Source organism: Polypterus senegalus, chromosome 16, assembly GCF_016835505.1.
Source record: "Polypterus senegalus isolate Bchr_013 chromosome 16, ASM1683550v1, whole genome shotgun sequence".
Lineage (NCBI taxonomy): Eukaryota > Metazoa > Chordata > Cladistia > Polypteriformes > Polypteridae > Polypterus > Polypterus senegalus.
In genome coordinates, this window is record NC_053169.1 from 101,698,837 (window position 1) to 101,716,633 (window position 17,797).

Genomic DNA, 17,797 nt, shown 5'->3' on the forward strand with positions numbered 1-17,797 from the left:
AAACCCAGGTCACCTTACTGAGAGGCAGCAGCGCTACCACTGCGCCACCGTGCCGCATACATATACCGTTTAATATACCGCCCTGCTGTGGGCTGGCTCCCAGTCCTGACTTGGACCTGATGAATGCTGGGAGAGGCTCCAGCTTCCGGTAGCCAGATTTAGAAAATGGATGTATAAATATATGATGTTCTGGAAGGCTAACATCTCCTGAAGCGACTTCACCTCCTACCGTTTTTCAGTGGTAATCACCGTACCAAGCACGTTTAATTCGGATTGAGTTTCGCTCATTTACGGTATCTTGACTGGCACACAGACTGTCATCACTCGAATGTCATTGGATTGCTTCAGTGATATCCTAAAACAACTAATTCTTGAAAACCTGAGGTCGACATTTTTTTTTTATACAGTTTGTTATATAGGGTGGACCAGATCTATATGCAATTGTCATTACGCTATAACTTATTAAGTTTATTACATTTCCTGTTTCCCCTGATCATCCTTGAGATGTTTAATTGGGGTCCACCTGTGGTAAATTCAGTTGATGTGACATGATTTGGAAAGGCACACACCTGTCTATAGAAGGTCCCACAGTTGACAGTTCATGTCAGAGCACAAACCAAGCATGAAGTCAAAGGAATTGTCTGTAGACCTCCGAGACAGGATTGTCTCAAGGCACAAATCTGGGGAAGGTTACAGAAACATTTCTGCTGCTTTGAAGGTCCTAATGAGCACAGTGGCCTCCATCATTTGTAAGTGGAAGAAGTTCGAAACCACAAGGACTCTTCCTAGAACTGGCCGGCCATCTAAACTGAGCAATCGGGGGAGAAGGGCCTTAGTCAGGGAGGTGACCAAGAACACGATGGTCAATCTGTCAAAGATCAGAGGTCCTCTGTGGAGAGAGGAGAACCTTCCAGAAGGACAGCCATCTCTGCAGAAATCCACCAATCAGGCCTGTATGGTAGAGTGGCCAGACAGAAGCCACTCCTTAGTAAATGGCTCATGGCAGCCCACCTGGAGTTTGCCAAAAGGCACCTGAAGGACTCTCAGACCATGAGAAACAAAATTCTCTAATTTGATGAGACAAAGATTGAACTCTTTAGTGTGAATGCCAGGCGTCACGTTTGGTGCAAACCAGGCACTGCTCATCACCAGGCCAATACCATCCCTACAGTGAAGCATGGTGGTGGCAGCATCAGGAACTGGGAAACTAGTCAGGATAAAGGGAAAGATGACTGCAGCAATGTACAGAGACATCCTGTATATATATAGTGCCTTTCATATCTATTTATCTGTAATATAGTGTGGGCGGGATAAGAGGTGGGATTGAGTGTTGGAGTTCATTTGAAGGAAATTTCATATAAGGAAGCATCTGAATATTGATAAAGATTTATTTGTTTAAACGAAGCATATGGAATAGCATGTCAATTGTATATATTGAAATTGAAACTATTTTGAAACAGGCACTAAAATAAATAATTTTTATCTATATAGTGCCTTTCAATTTGTCTATCTACCTACACTTCATTCAAAGCATTAAGAGTAATTTTTAAAAATGTCGATTTTTCGGTGTTTGTCTACAAGCGAAATCTTTCTTCTTCTTCTTCTTTTTATAAACATGCCTTGTGTATTATAGCATCTCGGGGAGCCGCTGCTTACCACGACTGTATCAATGGCGAGGTAGGGACCAATCCCGAAAAGAACGCCGGCCCATTGCAAAGCATATTTGCTCACCTTGACCGATTTGGGGTCTCAAATTAACTTTTGTCACACGAGAAAAAAACTAGCGACACGCCCACAAGTGACAAAGCGAATCGTCTTAGAGTGGCAGCGCTAACCACTGCGCCACCACGCAGTCCAAAGTCCTTTCTTTATCATCCGTGCTGCTCCTTGCACATCACAGCCTATCCAGCAGCCTTGCCTTTAGATTATTTTCAATGTCATATTGCAGTTTTTTTTTCCTTTTGCTTATTTGATCGCTTTGAAAATGTCATTTTTGTTCAAGACGGCTGACTCCTTGATCGATTGATTGCTAGATTGAATAAGTGAATATTAATTTAGTGACAACTAAAAAAAGCCAATCAGACACGACTGCCACGTGTCAGAGTAATCGATTAGGCTGCTAATCGAAACCCGATTTCTGATTTGGAGAAAACTGCTGGATGTAACTTTGTTTCCTCAATGACAAGAAAAGAAATCTGAACAGCCGGCAAGTTCAGGGCAAAATCTGCGATGCTTCATCAAAGACGCCAGCGCGGACTCGACAAGTATCCGGCGGTTTGATATCGCGATGGCGTGCAGTCGTCGCGCTTTGTCCGTCAGAGTCATTAAAATCAATTGTTGTTTAAGAGGGAAACGCTAGAAGGTGAAGTGGATTTCCGAATTACTGTTTAATGCATAATTTTGCTTTATTGCCTGCTCTACTCGTGGTTTCTCCCTAAGGCAATTTAAGGATTACGTTCTTCTGGTAAACGTTTCCACCCAATATCTTTATATTTTCTTTCAATACAAGAGGAAAACCAGATGTACAGAGCTTATGTTTTAACACACAGTAAAAGTGTCACGTCAGACCTTCACATATATAAAAAGGTTGAGGATAATCATCTAAATCCTCCTTGAGTAATATTTTATTAGCATGTTATTTCCGTTCATGTCTATATAAACACTTTGGACGAGGTCCACTCCGAAGTCGGGATGCGGAATGTTTCGGGAGATCGTCCTGGACGATTCTTGTTGTTTATTTTAGAGCGCATATCTAAAAATCAATAAAAATTTCTTGTTATCGTGGCATACATTTAGCCCCAAATTTTATTGTCTCTTCGTCGGATTAAGAGACGGCATTAGTGCACCATAAATGGACTGACTTCTGATTCATAGATCTGAGAAAAGATTTATAAAATATAACCATCCATTACGTTGCTGATATCTGGAGCCAGGAAATATACACAGACTATAAATTTGTGAGCCCTGCACTCTGCCGCTTGAAGACATAACGTTTCCAACGGCTCGCATTCTTTGGAGAGGGCGGCTAAAAGGGATTAAATGAGGCCGCTTATGAAAGGATCTGGGCAGCCAAGAGATGGCCGTCGTGTCATCCATCAAGCGCTTATGACTCTGATATTCAACAAATGGCTTGTGTAAAGTAGCGAGCCCTGACAAGGTGGCATCGTTATCCTGTCGAAATGATGCATAATATTAGTGTTAAGCTTAGATCATCGCATGCTTTTTAAAATCATCAGTGCTAACTATGGAGCTGAAACTCGGAGGGGAAAACATTTTTGTTCGGGGGGAGGGAGCTGGGCATTTAATGAAAATATAATATTCGTCATCTGTAATGGAGCACATATTTTGTTTCAAGGGAGAAAAAAAGATTTGGTTTGAAAATAATCTAACAATAAACTGAAACATATACAACACAGTTAATACACGAGTGCTGCTCGAAAGCGCCGTCACTTAGGAGATTCAAATGGCATTCAGTGTGAAAATACTGATAGCTCGAATAATGTTAACTGTTAACAATTCTTTTAACAATTATAATAACAGTAATGTTTTAATATGTACTTTGCAATTCTGAATTATCAAAGTAACTCAAATGTAAACGAAGAAGAGTTAACATTAACCTTCATATTCATCAACCCATATTTTTTTAATAATTCTCTGCGATAAATGGACAGCGCAAATCCTGCCCCGACGAGACAATACACATATGTCCGGTCTCCTCTTTGCCCAGCCGGCCCCCTTCACATGGATCAGATCGCGGGGTGCCTACGGAGCCTAACCAGGCAGCATCACGTTCATGCAGGGTTGAACACTCTTCAAAATCCGGGTTCTCTCGTGGCACTTTAAGGATCTTTATAGGGTTGTGTGGGGTTCCTCTTCCCGGACAAATCATTTCATTCTGGAAAGGGTTTTCTGTATATCAAGTTGGTTATTTGTGCTTTGAAAACTTTCTAATATGTCATGTCAGTCATCGTCCAACCCGCTATATCCTAACAGGGTCACGGGGGTCTGCTGGAGCCAATCCCAGCAAGCACAGGGCGCAAGGAAGACGCACACACACACAAACACACGGGACAATTTAAGATCGCCAATGCATTGTGGGAGGAAAGCGGAGCAGCCGGAGGAAACCCACGCAGAGAACATGCAAACTCCACGAAGGGAGGACCCGGGTCTCCTAACTGGGAGGCAGCAGCGCTAACACGGGGGTCTAAAAAGTTTAGGCTACCTAGCAGGACACTAAAGGGTTAAGAAAACCCAAATTTAGACTGCTTGACTGTATTACAACAACAGTCCCTTTAAGCTCTTGGCCCAGATCCGCTACCATCTATGCGGGGTTACTTAATGGATGGCGCCTTTTTCAGGTCCAAACAAATAAAGGTTCTTTCTGGATGGGTCTATTGGGATCCAAAATAGGTTTCCCCATGCCATCGCCCTTTATTTGTAGGAGTGAACCTAAGGTCCGTCAGCACAAACGCCAATGCGCGAAATTCCTGACCAAATGGACGTTCAGATGGTAGAAATACCGAAGTGAATCAGCACAGTCGTGAATGTCGGATAAGAGGTGACCCGCCACTCCAGCCCTACCTGTTGTCCATCCATCCTCCAGACCTCGCTTATCCTGGGCAGGGGAGCTGCAGTGCACCCCACCTAGCATAGGGCAGGCATGCAGGAACAGTTCAGGGCGACGTCGGAGGTTCTACACACCGACATATTTTGTCATTACCGAAAAGCCAGTCTAGCCCCCCCCCCCCCCATAGATGTCTTTTGGACCCGGAGAAACCCCCCTAGGAGCCGAGAATTTCCCGGCGCTATATGCTTCGCCACCGCGCCGCCCGCCTGTTATAACGGGCATAAACGGCGCCGTTCCTATCCCGCCATTTAGTGCTCGGTTACCTCCTTTTGTTTTATGAGCGCGAGCTTCACCTGCGGACAAACACCGAACGGTTTCCTTAACGTAGCCGTCTTATTTTCATCTAATCCGTTTCGCTTTGACTCACTTTCAGACAAGCTGCTAGCAATGAAAGCCGTAACTGTCTCTTTAAGTGATAGCCCCTCTTATCACTAAACACGTACTTTCAAAACACGTCGTAATTGTTTATTTTGTATCCGCCGGGTCCGTTAATTAGCCGGCCTATCAGATGGTAAATAGGCCGGGGGTCACCCACTCAGCTCTATTTACCGCATTCCTCTGGGCGTAATTAGGCGTTTATAAGCCGTGACACCAATTAGACGGGGAAGGCTGGCACTCCTACGTGCAGTCTGGGGCCGGGCCAGGTGGTGCACATCAGCAGACCTCACACAAGAGCCCCCCGTCAATGACTCACTTGACGGACTTCATTAGCTGCGGCCCTGCGCCCTATCTGCGGGATTTTGGTGGAGCGAAGGCCGGTAAATGAAGACGACCCCTTGCGCCATCTACGGCCGCTCCAGCTCAGTGCCAGGACGTCCAGTTCCTTGTTACACGCTAAACGGAGATAAGAGAGATAACGACAGACAGACAGACAGAGAGAGACAGCTGGTCAGGTAGACGAGAATGTGATTATATAATAGAGAGAGAGAGAGCGAGAGAGAGATCTGGAAGGCGTTAGATACAAGGATACACGTGAAAGGCGTCATATGATAGCGCCTTTTATAGTTCAATACATCCACTCTTGAAAAGCCTGGTCCTCTAATGGCATTTTATGGTGCTTTGTGTAGTTCCATGCTGAACTCTTGTTTGACAAACCGTCTTTCCAGTCTGTGAAGGGTTCTCTGCATATCGAGTTGGTTGTTTGTGCGTTCAAAATCTTTCTTATATGTAGAAAATGTGAAATCTTGAATGTAGGGCAAGGTACTTACCACAATCCCAGATTAAGAAGGCGTCGCCTTAGCAGGTGTTAGTGAGAGTCCTTTTAAAATCATCAGCCACTTGTATTTCATAAATCTGTATACCATCCAGTCAGGGGTATACTGTAGGGGGTCTGCACGGTGCAGAGGTTTTTTTTGTATGGACACTTCATAGATGTTTTCTTGTGAACTAAAAATGAGCCCCCTAATACATCGATCTGAAGAACCACTGTGTTAAGGGTGTATAATAGATAAATTAAAAAAATGACACCTAGGTAAGGGAGCACTGTGTAATTAATAAATAGGTGGATATATCAAATGAATTAGGGTGGGGTAGATAGCTAAACCCAGACAGATATGAAAGACACTATACCGTTCAATAACAAACAGACAGGAAAAGTGCTAGATAGATGGGCACGGCACTATATAATATATCTGAACGGTGACAGACAGACAGACGCTATAAAATATAACTGTAACGCGCTAGACAGAGAGATGGGATAAATATTATAAATACCTGAGAACGGTGCTATAGATAGACAGGAACAAGCCGCATATACTGTATTAAATCTGGGAGGTGAAAGACAAAAATAGTTAAGAATGGCTCTCTTGATAAATAAATAAATAGCTAGGAAAGGCACTATGCTGTATGACTGATAGGAAAGGCGCTAGACAGATAGCGAAGGTACTGTACAATATATTTGAAGGGCACTACATAGTAGACAGATTGCTTGATAGACGGGAAAGGCACCATATACTCGATATGAAAGGCACTCGTCTACAGTTTGTCTCAGACGGTACCCGTTATTTGTTGAAAATGGAGCAGAAGCCGTCACATTATTGGTGGACCTTCACTTGCAAGTCTTTTTACTCGGAAAAGCTAAAAAAATCAAAGACTTTTCTCCTGTCGTCCCAGATATGTTTATGATAGTTTCATTAACTGCGTGCCTTGTACGTTTGGGGGGTCTCACCTTTTCTGAAAGTGTGAATGAGAAAAACACACTACTTGAATCCGCAATGTGACTGCTTATAACAATCACAACGGGACACTAATGTGTTTACGATGAATGCCTATTTTGAGCTTTTTTTTTCTCATTTCTGTCATTAAATACTATTAATAAATTCCGCAGCAAAGCCCCAATCTCCTCGATGCAAGCTTGGCTGCCCACCCTCAGCCGTCAGTCTTGTAAGCCCCTCAGCCCAGCGCAGCGCTAACTTAGAGCGGCCAATAGTCAGCTGGCTCGGCTCCGGTGTGCACCGAGTGGGGAAACGGAAATAAATACATACATACATACATAAAGCGTTGAAGCAGCAGTGCTATGAGAAACCCAAAGCAGTATGGGACTGTCTGATTAAATGAAATGAATTAAACTTCTGTGGAATTTCGCGCTAACTGAATATGCTGCGTCCTTACTTTGTATTCTCATCCTTTTCTGCGTCTGTCACTTAGAGCAGCACCTGTCACAACAGGGCAGGGTCCACACTGGATTTCATTGCAAAGACCCCCGCAATACGCACGTCCCTTGAAAGAGGGCAGAAGTACAGGGCGAACCCTCCGGAATGAAAGCGAAATACCAGGACGCTCTTTCTGTGCTTAAGGGGGTCAACTTTAACACTGGAAGTGTGAACTTAACACTGGAAAGGACAGAACTGGAGGAAAAACGAAATAAACAAAAAAAAGATGGATACTCAGCCAAAGACCCCTGACAGTGACACACCGACCCCCGCCTTTTTTATATTTTATAAATAATTTGACTGTAGTACTAGGGTGTTGTGCCGTGTTAGCCATTATGAATGTAATGAGAATTACGATTACATCTCACCTGAAGAAGGGGCCCGAGTTCCCTCCAAAGTTTGCATACTGTAATCTTTTAGCCATAAGGGTCATTTGACTTGACTCCTCACTACATTAATAATTTGACTTGAACATTTGGGCATATCAAACATAGAATTACGTGTGCTTTTTAAATTGTCGTTTAAATTGCCAACAAGTTTTCGACCAAAATTATAGGCCATGTAAATATTGTTGCTTTAGAAAATGAATGAATGAATATTGTATGTTTAATGGTTTTTCAGTATTTTGTAACTCCCAGATAGTCATATTCATAAGTAAATATTAACGTTTAGAATATTCACTACGTTAATGTTAATTCATTTAGTGTTTTTTAGCATTATTTGTTTAAACCTGAACACTGCTTTATTACCTGTTTGGTATTCACCGTCTCAGATGAATACAATTTTAAAATTTCAGTTTTTAATTCGGAATTACAGTTGTAAGGTTGACGTTAGGCAATTTAAAATGTCTAAGTTGGCAGTTAGTTAAGATGACATCTAAAAATATGACAAACGTGCAAAAAGAACAAAAAAGTAAAGTGAAGGCAAAGAATGTGCTAGAAACTGTAGAATATAAAACTGCAGACGTAATACAACAAAGACATAAGTATTATTATTATTGTCGTTGTTATTTTTTTTTTGTTTGTTTTTTTTAGTTTTATGATAGTGAAGCTGCCTCTGCTATTGCTGATGTTGGTTATTTTATTATTATTAACATTAAGATGTTAGTGACTCGTAATATAACGGGTTGGATAATGGATAATGGATGACTGGTAATCGAAATTGTAAAATTAATCTTAATGTTGTGGCAAAGATTTCTTGGATAGAATTAGTTGAAACTTAAATAACTGTCTTAATTTCCTTTACCATTTAGAGAAGAGAACCTTAATTAATGTTAAAGATTATCTGAGATATTCTAAACTTTTCATGCTCGTCAGCACACGATTATAGCGTCTTGCATGGCGTCTTCAGCGTTTGCATATTGCGCTACTCTAAAGTCGAATGTGCTGCAGAACTTTCTTATAATAATAATAATAATAATAATAATAATAATCCAGTAAATTGTCTCAGGTAAGCCTATACGCGACTCGATACAATAAGCAGGCTGTCTTTTGAAGGGCTCAGTAAATAATAAATGTATTTTCTTCATCCCATTTCTTAGTCCCTCTGACAGAACGTTTCGCGGAGACCCAAACTGAAGTCCCCCCATTTAAGACTTCTCTCCGTATTGACTGCCACTACTCACAAATGCTCTCAAATGAAAGCCTGTTTTATTCTCATTTTTACGCCTATTTCTGCACTGCTTTCTCTGATGTCCCTCTAAACTGAGCAGTTTGAGATTTCCCTTTACGTTTCCGTTTTCCTAGCATGTGAAGATGGCGCAGGGGTCCACAGCCAACTGGCCGGCATTGAATTCAAACTTCACTCTTCATTTACACAAACGCTTTGTCCTGAAACTCTCTTTTAACGGTCACTTCGTTTATATTAGTTGGCTTTGTTTTGTCCTCAAACTAAGCAAATCCGCTTTTTGCTTTTTCAAAGGAAGCGCCATTTTTAATTGCTAGATCAGGTCTACGTTTATATAAAGACTTCTTTTTTTTAGAAAAATCTCCTTTTAAAAACCAATATGAAATATTTTATTTTCAATGTTTTCAGTGCAAAATTCCTAAAAAATATATTACAAACCGAACATGAGTTTATTATAAAAAATAAAAAGTCACGTTCTGGCCCAAATGATCCATTTCAGCTCAGTGTGTCCGCCTTATCCTTATTATGGGATGCAAAACCACCTCGTGTTACTACAAAGAGAGACACGCCGGGGGAAAGTGCGTGAACGTTTTAGAAACATCGGCCACAGCACGTCCACTGAAGACGGCTCATAATGACGAAAAGGTCAAGTCCTGCCGGCTGGGACAACATGAAAGAATCTCGAGACGGCGTACAGTCACTGCAAGTGGTCACTCGCAGCTTAACTCCTTCGGCGTCCATGATAGTAAAGTCACTGGACGGGCCTCGCGAGGTCGTCACCGCGTTTGGTGTCTTCATTGCAGTACAATCTGTGTCGTAGATATCGCTGTCACTGGCTCTGTTGTTGCCTCTTTACCCTGCAGCGTTGGCTCCTCGGGGGTCGCGCCCGACTTGATGACGCTGGCCGTATGCTGCTCTGTGACGTCACAGTCCCGTTTCTCCGGCACAACCTCGAAGTCGGACGCGCTGCCGTCACTGTCGGACTCGGAGCTGCGCCGCCGCGCCTCTGCCTCCAAACACGCGGAGCTCGGGGACTTGTCGCTCAGCTCCTTCTCTTTCTCCTTCTGGGCCTGCGCCTCTTTTGAGTGCCTCCATTTCATCCTTCTGTTTTGGAACCACACCTTCACCTGGAGCCAAATGGAAGAAGAAGAAGATGATGAAGAAAATGAGCTGTCAATGCACGGTGGTCGAGTTGCTTCACCGGCCCTACTGACCATCGCAACTTCAAACCACCGCAGGCTCAAATGATGTCAATGCCGCAGTTACAAGATACACGTTAAAACAATTGTCAATAAATGTGTTTGCTATTTATATATATACTAGTGTGTAATATGTGTAATAAATATATATTTATACCGGCTTTAGCAATGAGCTTCTGCACAGGAAAACCAAACGTTGCCTAACAAACCATAAAATTGTTATAACAATTCTAAGAATCATTAATCACGGTAGTCGTGTATGCAATTGCCCTGCATAAATGTGTTTCACTTCCCTAATAAAGGACATTGTGCAATATTATAAACCAGTGGCTTAGAAGGCGAACCATCTTGAGCTTTTCTTTTAATTACAGCAGCGCTTCATCTTGCAAGTCTCTTGACAATAATGGTGGAGGAGAACATTTCAAGAAATGCTGATTGCATGTTAGAAATACGAATTCCTCTTTTTGAATTAGCAGATGGTTTCATTGTTTTAAGCTGGGAGTCAAAAAAGGAAGGAGACTAGTAATAATAATAATAATAATAATAATAATAATAATAATAATCTGAGCCTAGCATTACATCTCCCAAACCAATCTCTGGCCCTCTTGGTCAGCAGCCTTTTCTGGCAGCATCGGGTGCAAGGCAGGAAGCAGTACTGGAACGTTTTGTCAGTTCCTTGTAGCACGCTGGACGAGTTTAAAATCGGCCGTCAACCTAAACAACCCTTTATTGAGGGCTTGATTGGAAAATCGGAGTAGTTTGGACAAATAATAATAATAATAATAATAATAATAATAATAGGGTTAAAACAAGTTTGAGAATGTAATAAAAATAATAATAATAATTCATGCATCCACTTTCTAAACTCGCTTTACCCTGAGCAGCGTCGCAATGAAGCTGGAGCCTAAAGCAACAAGTATCGGGTGCAATGCTGGAACAATCCCTGGACAGAGTGCCAGTTCAGTGCAGGATAATAATAATAATAATAATAATAATAATAATAATAATATTTTCCAACACATGCACTCTTGGTCCCATTTAGGCAGGAAGCAACCCAGGACTTAGGTGTCCACGCACGCACACATCTTTTGGGCTAATTTAGAACCGCCAGTCAACCTAAACAGCACGTTTTTGGGGACTTGACTGGAAAATTGGAGTAGCTAGGTGAAATAATTAATAATATATTAGTTTAATAATTGCATTGATTATATTAATACTCATGTTGTCATTCTAATAATTATACTAACTACATTAATTAAATTAAGTATTATTATTATTATTATTATTATTATTACATTCTCAAACTCGTTCGTTTAACCCAATTTCCGGCTCACGGGAAGAATTGTAAATTGCAGCAGCATTGGGCGCAGGGCAGAAAACAGCTCTGGATGGGGAGCATTATTATTATTATTATTATTATTATTATTATTATTATTATTATTATTACAACACAAACATTTCAAAGTAGTAAAATATACACTTTCATGATCGAATATCAGGCCCGTTAATTAAAGAAGGAACACTTAGTTGAACAGTTAATTAATGGACGGAATGCTTGGTTTCCATTTATGTTCATCAGCTTCAAACCCCGTGTGTTTTCAGAAATCCGTGCCTTCACATGTGCTAATTCCGTATTTAATATTTTGTAAAACGTGCCCTTGCTTTCTACTGGAGACCTTGTCATTGCACTCTGCGCCTGCACTAAGTGAAGGGCGCTATACGAAAATGAACGGAACTGACTTGAACTTCTTTTAGACCACCCATGATACAACAGGACAGGCGGTCTATAAAACTCAGGTCGAGGTTATTTTGTCAAAACCCCGGGATTGCTGGGCTGAATGGCCTGTTTTTTTCCGAATTGTTTTAATGTTGTATCACTTGCGCCGTGCACTCTGCCTCATTGTATTCTTGTTGTCTTCAAGGCGCTGTACAAGTACAATCTCATCTCTGGCAGGTTGAATGAGCGGCACACACTAGTCGTACGCCAATGTCAAGTCCAGCGTTAAGTCGGACATGGCCAGACTACAGAGCCTAGGACCGTGAACCCCAGCCCCAAGGCGGGGCTATAGACGCCGCGCACTGGGGTCGCTCTGGTTCATTGGATCGGCACTTTTTCAGGTTACGGTTTCACCCCGCAGCCCCTCACCGTCCTCTACAGACAGGCATGCAAAAAGCCCACGGCGCAGATCATCTCGCTGAAGTTAAGAAGCACCGCATTTCAGTTTAAAGGTCCAACGTGTTCCACTTACTTGAGCATCGGTGAGGCCCAGCATCGCGGCCAGTTGCTTTCGGTCTGGTTTGGTGACGTACTTCTGAATCTCAAATCTTTTCTCCAGGCCCTTTCTCTGGAGGTTAGAGAAGACCGCCCTGGACCAGGAGCGCTTCCGTTTGTACGTCTGAGGCATTGTGTCTTTTGTTAGAACAGCATAAGGACCTACATTGAAAAACAGAAGAGGGTCAAATTAACTGGAATGATCGGTACAATCGTTCGTTTGCATCACACCATGACTGCGCCTTGCTCGCATGCTCTTGTCGTCCTTTTTGCGCTTAGTCTGCTTCCAATGCTCCAAGTTTTTTTTTTTTTCTTTTGAAAACCCGCTGATTTATGTATTGTAATTTATTCATCTTAGAGTGAAAGACGAGATCCGTGAGTAGCGGAGCGAGCGTCAGTAGGTCAGCACAGTACCTGGGAATGTGTCCTGAAACTGTTGCTGTACTGAGTGCCTGGCACCGTTGCTCATGATCGACGGTGGCTCACCGATTCCAGTCTCCAACGACGCGAAGAACTGACTCGCTGAAGGCTGTATGGACAAACGCACCCCCGAATGGCGATTCGCACCGATAACTGGCGTGAGATCTGCAACAAAGGGCGGTCAGATACATGCATCAGGTCAGCGGGTCATAATCATGGCAAGCGCCTTCTCATCTGCGAGCTCTGACTCTTGAGAAGACAACGCAAACTAACAGCACGGGCTCCGCCATGTCCTTACCTCTTAGAGGAGAACAGTCTTTTGGTTTAGAATCGAATTCCGAAGATAAGATGCGATCAATTCCAAACTTGAGGTCTTTGCTGGAAGGAGCCGGGGCCTGTGGTGGAGAGCCGCTGAGGTGCACCCGGGACGAGGCAGAAAGGGGTCGCGTGCATCCCGGAGTGACGTTGGTAAGAAGAGACCGGGGACATTCTGGAGGCGAATACTGAAGATTCTGGGGTCACCGGCGAGGGTCGTAGCGGTGATGCCGAGCTCTGAAGCTGAGCATGGTGTCCCAAATGAGCGACAAACGTCGAAGAACCGGGGACGTTCTCGGACTCTCCATGCAGGATGTCGGCGATGCAAAACGAAGGCTTTTTTACGGCGTCCAAAGCAAAACCACCGGAGCAGTATGCGGGCCACAGATTAAAATTGGAGGCATAGAACGGGGTCAGTCCAGTAGTATACATCCTAAGACTCCGTTTCAGTCGAAAAGAAATGTTGACATAGAATCACGCGAGTCGTTCACACGGTCGGTTCGTTCCTCGTTGGGACCAACAATCGTTCTCAGAACTTGGAAACTTTGGCAGCTGTCTGATACAAGCTTGTGCTGAAGTTGCTGCCGGGGCCACTCGATTGGCCAGATTTTCTCCAATAGGATGCGAGCTGCCGCTTTTTTCGGCCCGCCCCCGCGGTGCTAAGGTGGAGGCTGCAAGTGTCCTCGCTGACAGACGTAATAATGGCAACCAAATGCTGCTTAGTTGTGAAAACACTCGGGTGCAAGTGTCGGACTCCGAGTTACAGTGGTGGGCAGAGGTTACTGTCAGGGATCTGTGGCTTTACACTATGGGCACGGCACCGCAACCAAGTGAAAAGCGGGAAGATGCGGCAGAGACGGCCGCCTCTGTTTATCTGTGCCATGAAGTACATTACTTTACACAGACTGGGGGCTTTGCCGGCTCTCTTCCCACCTGAGAATTGCTGTTGTTGTACTTTGTAATATGTAGGAATATGTCGCGATTTTTATTGTCCCTTCAAAAAGGAACGAATAGATGGATTATTAATTATTAATTTACACCACTCCCTACAGCACATAACGCTAATATTGTAAATGCACGCATATATAATTGTTTTATACAATTCAGAGACACGGGGGGCATGGGGCATATCTGGGCAGCACTGGGCACAATGCATGAAACAACCCTGGGCATGGTGCCAGTGCATCTTATGGCCACACTCGTGCCTCTTTTGAGTCCCTAGTTCACTAATCTGCACATTTTGGGGGACTTTGAAAGGAAATCGGATCAACTGGAAGAAAAACTCACGCGAGCTCAGGGAAAACTTGAAGAGTCCACGCCCACCGTTTCTTTTTTTGAATCCTGGATTGATAATAATAATAATAATAATAATAATAATAATAATAATAATAATAATAATAATAATAATAATGAAATTTACTTCAGCTACTCTTAAAAGCTAATAGTTCTGTAATGGCACTTTACATGGCTGTGTGGTTCCTTATTGCGTGAAAACGAATGCATCTCTTTCTCTAATGGGTTTTTGCTGTGAAGTTGGTTCTTAGAGCTTGGAAAAAGTTTCTTAAAAGGATAATTAAAATTAAATATTTCATAAATTCATTAATATGCCACCTAGCAAGATACCAACAAGTCAAAATAACGTGAACTCAACATGTGTGTGTTACTGTATACAGAAAGAGTCCTTGAGAAAAATTAGGAAGTCATTGGTATTTCATAAATCTATTAACTTATGTTCGAGGTTTTTTATGGAATTTGTTTCGGATCTCAGTAGAAGGATATTTCTGGATTCTTCATGTGGATGATTGTTTTTGGGAACCAATGAGTGACCTGTGGCATTGCTCTGAAGAGCCACTTTGGTATCTTATTTTTTAAGAGTGCTATATGCGCTCTCTCGGGAAGTCTCTGCAGCAGTCATAGTTTAATAGCAGCTGAGAAGAATTCCAAAGTAACTATAATAATAATAATAATAATAATAATAATAATAATAATAATAATAACTTTAGCATAGGATTTTCCAGCCGCTCTTGATCACGTGGGCTTGTACAGCGGGTGTAAGGCAGGAAGTGGCCCCGGACGAGGGTCCATCCATTGCATTGCAGGGTCCACACTACACACATCTCCACTGGGCTAATTTGGAATTACCAGCCAACCAAAGCAGAACGTGTTGTGGGCTTTGAGAATAAAATCCGAGTGGTGACGGAACGGCAAAGAACAAAAGGAACCAGCAACCATTGCGCTATACCGTTTCTTCTTCTTCTTTTTCTTTTATTATTATTATTATTATTATTATTATTATTATTATTATTATTATTATTATTACTACTACTGCCTGTCAGCTGTGTGGATGTTAATCATCCTATTTTACTGTTATTGTATTTTTCTGTCTGGGTCTGCATAGTCAGGTAATCAGAAAGTACTGGTATTTCATTAAAATTAGTATTATTTAAAATATTTTTGAATGTTTAAATAAAAAAGAAAGTTTCCAGGCTCAGAAACATGTTTAGTAATATTTTTATTTTCATTTTTTACTAAAACTAAAATAGCTTGGAGTATCAAGATAAAAGGTAAACACTGGACTACATTCATTAAAACGGAGCTTCTAAAATGTCACTTCATTGGATTGTGTGGCTCCAGCAACGCTTGACAAAGAACCGTATAGTTCTGGGAAGGGTCCTTTATATCTGAAGTGGGTCCTTTCAGCTTTGAAACTGTGTCGAATTTGTGGACAAAAACAGAGATTTTAAACGTCTAGTTCGTGATCTAAAAGCATAAAACAAGTCAAGAAAACCTAAACGCAGCGTTATTGTATGCAGCGAAAGTCCGTTCAAAAATCAGGAACTTCACAAATCCATTATTATTATTATTATTATTATTATTATTATTATTATTATTATTATTATCGCTGTTGTTGTTTCATAGCAAGTCTTTTGTATGACACGGGGACGGCATACTGTACGTTCATCTCCATCATTTTCCGGTTGATTTCATGGTTGTCCCCACAGCCTGTTTAGCTGCATATTGCACAGCGAACTCCCCCGCGTTAAACTAACACTTAAAGTGTTTCAAATATTTTTGTGGGCCCACCCTCTCCCCATGTGCACATTTAACGGTTATTTTGAGTGCGCGACACACCGGGGGTGTTCTTTTCTACGATCCCCGCACTTGTGATTTGTGGCTCAGATTTCTTCTAATGGTTCATTTCTGGTTGTTTTTTCCCCTGCAACTTGCATCTTGCATTTTATTTTCTTCGTTTGCTTTCTGCGAGCAGGAAAATCCAATCTCTATTAAGTCTGTCATCCTGTTTTTGATGGGCCTCGACTCCAACTAAATGAGCGGATACGCCTGCTAGATTTATCCTAAAATAGAACTTGTTTCAGTATTTTAGGATACAGCAGAAATCCTTATTTCTTCCGGAGAAAACTTTATAATGAGTGTAAGAACTTCCCTTTTCAATATTTGTGCAACTTTATCTCGAGCACAACTTGCGTTTGTGACGCAAATCCGTTCTTAAATGTGAAAAAAAGTCTAGGAAATTTATTTGCTCCTGGAAATGAAAACAGAGCCATTCAAGAAGTTACTTCTGATTAATTTAAAGCATGAAACACGCAAGTTCAGCGATGTGATCTGGCAGTAAATGTGACCACTGTAAATAAACCGTTCATGTTTAAGAAATAATCTCATTATTATTATTATTATTATTATTATTATTATTATTATTATTATTATTATTATTATTATTATTATTATAAGAGGCTCCATCTTCCCCGCGATCCTGTTCTGGTGGTGATGATGATGATGGTAAAAACTTCGTGCTGGTCAGTGTGTGTATTTGCAGGCTACACAAACAGCACAATGACCAGAGTTAAATGAACTCTTCTAGCATTAAAGCGCTCATTTATAATGTAAATGGATAGAATGAGGGTCTCCACATAAACACTCTAAGTGTCACTTTAGCAGTAGTGCACGTTCCAGTAATAAGACATGTAGCTTACACGTAAGTGGCTAAATAAAGAGATCCATCGCCGTGTGGTCCTCTCGCTGTTCTACGCTGGCATTGTCACCGCTGCCACTCCACTTTACGTGATTGGATGCTCAGGTGACAGTTTCGCGGGACTCTGCACACGTGACAATACTACTTATTCGAATCCACTACGGAAAGAGACATCCATATAAAGGTTCTAGAAAGAGCTTTACTTTATTTCGGTCAGTAACAAGTTCCTAGAATACCTAGAATATTTGATAACTGGTTTCTGAAATTCCAAAAGATTCTTAATTTTAAAAGGACTCTCGCTGAAGTCTCCGTTCAGGTTCCCGTCATCCTGCTGGTCGCCTTTGGACATTGAAGATTTCTGTTTTGAACTCATTAACCTTTCCCAAACCCCAAGGGATCAATTGCATATGCAAACACCCCTTCCCAGAATTAAAGTGTTCTTAGTCTCGCAGAGGCCACTGAAGTGCCAATGCAGAGGCGATGATTTGAGCGGTGGGTCGTTGATGAGGCCGCCTCACCAAGTAACAGTAAAGGAGCTTCTGCAGAAATAATAAATACACGTACACGAGTATATATATATATATATATATATATATATATATATATATATATATATATATATATATATATATATATATATATATATATATATATATAAGAAATTAAAAGACAACATCAAAATATGGCAGTTCTTGC

The 17,797-nt window shown here is 41.7% G+C and overlaps 1 protein-coding gene across 1 annotated transcript; it reads right to left on the minus strand.

Annotated features, from left to right (window-relative positions):
• Positions 1-9,365: 9,365 nt before the first annotated feature.
• Positions 9,366-13,666, minus strand: hlx1 (H2.0-like homeo box 1 (Drosophila)). The gene is given in 5 exon segments (XM_039738553.1): positions 9,366-10,031; positions 12,353-12,537; positions 12,790-12,960; positions 13,094-13,235; positions 13,237-13,666. Coding segments are annotated over 5 exon segments (1,137 nt in total). The 5' UTR covers positions 13,543-13,666; the 3' UTR covers positions 9,366-9,698.
• Between the last annotated feature and the right edge of the window lie 4,131 nt (positions 13,667-17,797).